Here is a 5,930-nt window from a genome sequence, read left to right as displayed (position 1 = left end):
CCCCCCCCGGCTCTCCTTTGCTTGTTCTCTCGGTGGGGATCAGGTCGCTGACTGCAGGGTTTGGCTGTGGAGTGATCCCTGGGGAGTTGGGTTGGTTGGGGTGCTGGAGGTTCCCTTTGGGGTGGTGTTCACACTTTGGAGAACATCCCCCTGGCTGGCTGGAGGCAGCGTCCATGTTGGCTCTGCAGAGGCCCTGGGGCTGGAGGAGCTCCTGGATTAAGTTACACCCACCTCTGGGGGTGGCCCCTCAGAAGGGCCGGGGCTCCTGGGGAGGGTTGTGCTCTGGAGGGAGCTGGAGCTGCTCAGCTTCTGATGTTGGATCTAATTTGCTTCCCCGGTGAGAAGCTGAGCCAGGGATACTATTTTCACTTTTCAGCCTTTATCTGTTTACTACGTGTGGAAACTTGATCATGCTTTTCAGGAGAATGTCTTGCCTTGAGTGCATTTTGCTCTTTCTGAACTCACTTGTCTGTCCTCTTCCCTCAGTCAGAGGTGACCACATGTCAGCTCCACCTCTCCAGCCTAAACTTTCTTTTCTCAGTACTAAAGTTTTTTGCTTCCATTCTGAAATGGAGCATTCTGAAGGGGCAAGGAGGAACCAGGGGCATCTTGGCTTAACTGTAACTTTCTCTTTTTTTCTTTAGTCAGTAGCCTTGCTACAGAAGGAATCTATTACTTGAAGGTAGTGCTAATTCTGTGTTTTATTTCAGGTGTTTGTTCCTCATACTGGTATGTGCACCAATACATAGTCTAATGTTGATTCTTTCTTTGTTTCTTTTTCCTAGCTTCAGCTTATGTTAAGTGAGTTTCCAGTGGTCACCATGGGTGCTGTGGAGTTTGGCTTGTAGCTCCATGGCAATTAAGATGTGACCTGGAATGTCATGGCTATGGAAGTGCTCTGGGCTGGGTTAGCTCTGCTGCATCCTCTGCTCCCAACAGGGAGTGAAGAGACTGGCTCCAGAGCACAGTGGTGTGATCAGCAGTTCCCAAAGAACTCAGGGCTTTGGGAATTCAGCCTTTGTCACTAGAGCTCTTCTCTTAACTTCAGGAATGCTGTCTTCCATAGTGGGGGTGAAGCAGTGCCTTGCTCCTGGCTCTAAGAGGTGTGTTGGTTTAACACCCCCCGGGAGCTGTTTCATAAAACCTGCTTATTCTGCTGGGATTTTACATGGTGAAACTTCCCTTCAGGTTTTCTCTCCTCTGCCCTGTTTTCTCTGAGTACACCTGAGGGCTAGTCCTTGATGTGTCTTCTCAATCCCATTTGCCCTGGTGGCTCTGGTGTTATTTGCTAATGCTTTTGGAGGAGTAAGAGTGCAGTGGTAGAAAGTGTATTTCTCCTTTGTGATCTAATGGTGTTTTATGGTCCCTGTTAAATGTCCATGTTCAGCCTTAACCAGGGAGAAACCAGGTGGAAACTGGACTGGTAAATGAAGAGGTGTGGGGTTTTTTTCCCAGGTTTCTCCAATTCCCAGGAGAACCTGCAGCTTACTCTGTAAGTGAGTGGTTGGTTTTGACTAGAGGAATCAAGCAGTTCTCTTTTCCTGGTCTTAATGGTGGGAGCAACCTTGGAGCACTTTGTGCTGCTTCCCTGAACTTGGAAACACAGAAAGAAACTTTTTAAGGGCATCTTTGTCTCGCTGGCAGAAGGCTGGACCCCAAACTAGAATAGATTCCAAAGGTTACTTACTGTTTACCCTCGCTTATACTGAATTCTTTGAATCTCTGCCTTCAGTTGATAACCTGCTACTCTGCTCTGCTTTCCTGGGGAGGTAACTTATTTTGTGATACATCCTTTAAAAGTAGAAGGAAATGCCCTCCATGGATTATGCCTCCAGAAGGTGTCTGTCTGAAGAGGGACAGAGGGGATTGAATGTGTTTTCCATATTCCAGGCAAATTGTGATTCCTGTGTTGGTTTTGCTTCACTGAGCCTGCAGCCTGTAGGGTGAGGCAGCCAGAGGAGAGACTGGCCCCTCTGTGGAGGGGAGGGGATCAGCAGAGCCCCCTTTGCCAGCCCCGCTGAGGGCAGCTTTGGTTGATCTGCAGCAGATGAGTGTGTAAATGGGGGCAGCTGATGGTACCAGAGTGTCTGGGGAGTGATGCCTGAGCTCTGGCTCCTGCAGGGAGGCAGGAGCAGTTTGGGAGAGAAGACGTCTTTAACTGGCACGCTCAGGCAGTGAGCACCTGACTGTGGCTCCAGCTCTTCAGGGGAGGCAACACAGGCTTTTCTGGGACACTGCATTATTTCCACTGACTGACAACTTGGGTTGTGGGGTTTGTTTCTTTTTTAGCGCAGTCTGTGTTTTCTGCCATCTCCAAAATACAGCATGAGGAAGCTGCATCCCTGTGCTGCTGGGACAACATTCAGCATGTCTGCCTTTCAAATGGCTGTGCAAAACACCTCGCTTTGGTCAGGAGGGAAAAGAACAAATGTGGCTCTCACCCTTCCTTCTAGCAATTATTGTCACTGCAGCTAAAAACTAGAAGGAATTCCAGAGTCCTCCAGCTGGCTGAGGGTGGGCAGTGCCCTGTGCTAACTCTTGCAGCCCAGGGCCACCTCTGCGCAACTTCTTGCCAAAGATTGTCAGGGATTCAGGAATAAGAGCTCCTTTGGGCTCCCTTCCTGGGCCATTAGAGCACAGGCCATGCAGCCAGGCTCCCCAGGTACTAGTTTTCACTTTACTCTTATCTTCTGTTGTGGCTTGGAGCAGGTGAATGTTTTAGTGTCTGGAGATGTTGCTGGGAGTTAGTATAGTGGATGATAGGGAGGTATGTAGATACGGGGCTTTGTTCTGCCAGAGTCATCTCTGCTAATGGCTCTTAGCTGTGGTTGTTTTCAGCAAGAGGAGGTCTGGAGAGTTCAAGCATTCCCTCCTCCAAAGACCATTCTAATACTCTGATTGTATCAGTAAAATTAATCTAATAATGCTTTTAAATTTGCATTTTTAGATGAGCCATTATCTCCAACTGCTTTCTGTTAATTCGCAGTCTTCAGAATTGTATTTTGTGTTCCTAGTTTCCAGTGCTTGAGAGACACAGAGTTTTGTTTTTTACCCCAGAGCAATTTTATCCAGAAAAAGAGCAGCATGTGGGACCAAATTGCCCCCCACCCATCCCTGATAACCTCAGCAAAGCAAATAAGCTGGGGGGTGGTACCTGAAGGGTGAAAGGGGTAAAAGTGCTTACAAGCTGGCTGCAGGTGAAGCCATGCAGAGACCATTCCAGGGGATGGAAAGGGGGTCCTTCAAAGGCACAATCTGCCTGTGCATCTTCTGTGCCCAACAGTAGTGGTGAGAGCAGGTGTTGCTGTGGAAGACCCTGCTGAGGCCCTTGGTGGGCTAATTGTATGAGGTAAGATGTGAGGAGTGGTCTGCTGGTGGTTGATAGAGCTGGGGAAACAGGCAGGCTTCTGGATGTGGAGCCTTTTTCAGGTCTAACAAACAATCTGCCTCTGCTTCTTCTGTGCCCAACAGTAGTGGTGAGAGCAGGTGTTGCTGTGGAAGACCCTGCTGAGGCCCTTGGTGGGCTAATTGTATGAGGTAAGATGTGAGGAGTGGTCTGCTGGTGGTTGATAGAGCTGGGGAAACAGGCAGGCTTCTGGATGTGGAGCCTTTTTCAGGTCTAACAAAGAAGCTGTAAACACCAAAGCTGGAAAATGGGCTCAGGAACAACAGCTCTTTGTGTAATAACTATTGGTAATTATCATTAGTCTGAAGAGAAGAAAGTGTGAGTGCTGCCTGTGGAGAGAAGACAACTAGGAGGGAATGAGTCAGTTTAATCCTGGTGGAAGAGAAGAGCACTAGTATTTGCTGGTGGGAGGTCAGGGAGTCATCCCAGCCCTTGGAAGCACTAGTTTTGTGGTGCAGCTCCTTCCACAGCACCTTGTGCAAGAGGGTCCTGCCCTGAGCCCTATCTCCACTCCCACCACTTCTCCCAGTGCTACCCCTTGCTTGTGTCCCTGCAGGTGTCTCTGGTGGCTGCATTTCTAATATAGCCCTTCAAAATATGGTAAAATTGCACTTTTGAAGAAGTTTGTCAGAAGGATCTTGTTGAGAATATTGCTCTGCAACCAGTTGAATTGGAATAACTGTTGGAGGGAATCATGGGGGAGGAGGCAGCAGGAAACTGGGGATTGCAGCATCCTAAACCATCTCTCCCGAAGGAATTGTAGTGGGGAATGCTAACCCCAGAACTACTTGTGGTTGCAGTGAACTGCATCCTATGGGATTCATGATGAATGTTTTCCTTGGCCTGGGAATGTCTTGGAGCACAGCAAAAGGTATCAGCTCCTTCAGCTCCAGGCAGTGTGGCACCAGGATGCAGCAGGTGAGGGGCTGACGTCCTGATAAACTGCATCCCAGCCTGGTTATTTGTGGAGGAGAAGGAAAATAGTTGAGTGGCTTCTGATGAAGCTTTTTTTTACCCCCCCTCCTGGTTGTATATTTATTTTCTAAGTCTAAAGGTAAGGACTGCCTCCAGCTGGGTGTTCTTTGACCACTGTCAGCACGAGGTTTGGGCATGTACTTGGTGAGAGGACTTGCTCCCATGTAGTCACAGTTGTGTCCATCCCTCAAGGTGCTGCTGGTGCTCAGGGAGGAACTTTGCATTAGTCTGTCTCAGTTCTCCAGTGGATTTTCCAAACATTTGTTGTCTCAGGATAATATCCTGTAGCACTATAAACAGTTCAGATCTTGTTAGTTACATTCCCAGAATGGTTCGAAGTGAGTCAGCATCTGCTGTGTGTAAACCTGCTGCCATCAGGTGTTCTTTGTAACTGTTGTGGGGCTGTTTTGAGAGAATTCCATGTTTTCAAAACCAGGCATGTTCTGAGTAACAGATCACAGAATAAAAACAAACTTTGAACGTAGTTTCTGCTGTATTCACAGGGTCTGACCTCAGAATATCTCATTTTCCCCCTCTGCATTGTCAATAATTTTGTCACAGACACTGGAAGTACCAGTTCCTACTTGTAATTTTTTATCTTGTGTCCACATCAGTCTCCAGTGACCTTGTGGTTACTGGTGTCTCCTCACTAGGCTCACCCTGTGCTGGTGCTGTGCACCCCCCTAGTGTGAGGGTTTCCCTGTCTGGCTTGTGTCACAACACACATTTTCAGTGTGCTGGTTTTGGTTTTTTTGTTTCTGCTTATAGACCTAATTTAGGGAACATTTATTGTAGAGGAAGACCAAGACCCTCTGGACGTACCTCAAAGAGAATTAAAATTCTTGCGGGGTTTTTTTTGTTCTTCTCCTGAATCACAATATGCAAATTTGAGTCTGATGATAGTAGAAGAACTAGGGGGAAAAATTAGCTTGAAGTGAGTGGTTTCCTGAGGCAGCATTCCCATGAGGGCAGGGATATTTTATCCCCTGTTTCCTTTAAAGCTCTACATAATTACTGTGAGAGATCCATAAAGTGCCAGCTCATCTTCCTGACTGGAGTCTTCTGTTCAGTGCCTGCGTCTGTGATCTCATCCTCACCTTGAGGCTTCTCCAACCTTCATCCTTCACTCCTGTCTCACTGGTGTGATTGTGAGGGTGGTCCTGATGCTGGGAGGCTGGATGAGGACCTGAAACTTGAACTGCTTTAGTCCACAAACTAATTTCAGAAGCTTTAGTCTCTCCTGACAGGTGTTACAACTTCTGGTGGCAAATAACAGACTGGAATTGTTTTCCAAGAGAGTCGATGTCGGTGAGTAGCTGTGAGGTTGGGAAACGCTCCGTTTCATGTATCTCCTCCTTCTCTCCTCAGGAAGTCTGTGAAGTCCCGGAGCAGAAGTCCTGGCTATTCCAGGCACTCATCATCTCACAGCAAGAAGCAGAGGTCTGGCTCCCGCAGCCGCCATTCCAGCATCTCCCCGACGCGGCTCCCGCTCAACTCCAGCCTGGGCGCCGAGCTCAGCAGGGAGAAGAAGGAGCGCGCGGCGGCGGCG

General features: G+C 48.4%; 1 protein-coding gene across 1 annotated transcript in view; it reads left to right on the top strand.

Moving 5' to 3' along the window:
* Positions 1-5,930, top strand: part of CDK12 (cyclin-dependent kinase 12) — a 25,379-nt gene that overhangs the window by 1,107 nt on the left and 18,342 nt on the right. Inside the window, exon 2 of the mRNA XM_009995832.1 lies at positions 5,698-5,918. Coding sequence (XP_009994134.1) covers positions 5,698-5,918 — 221 coding nt within the window. The remainder of the gene's footprint in view (positions 1-5,697; positions 5,919-5,930) is intronic.

The sequence above is a fragment of the Chaetura pelagica genome, unplaced genomic scaffold, assembly GCF_000747805.2.
Source record: "Chaetura pelagica isolate M959 unplaced genomic scaffold, ChaPel_1.0 scaffold1420, whole genome shotgun sequence".
Classification (NCBI taxonomy): Eukaryota; Metazoa; Chordata; class Aves; order Apodiformes; family Apodidae; genus Chaetura; species Chaetura pelagica.
The sequence above is the reverse complement of the archived record's forward strand: the minus strand, read 5'-3'. Positions and strand labels throughout refer to the sequence as shown.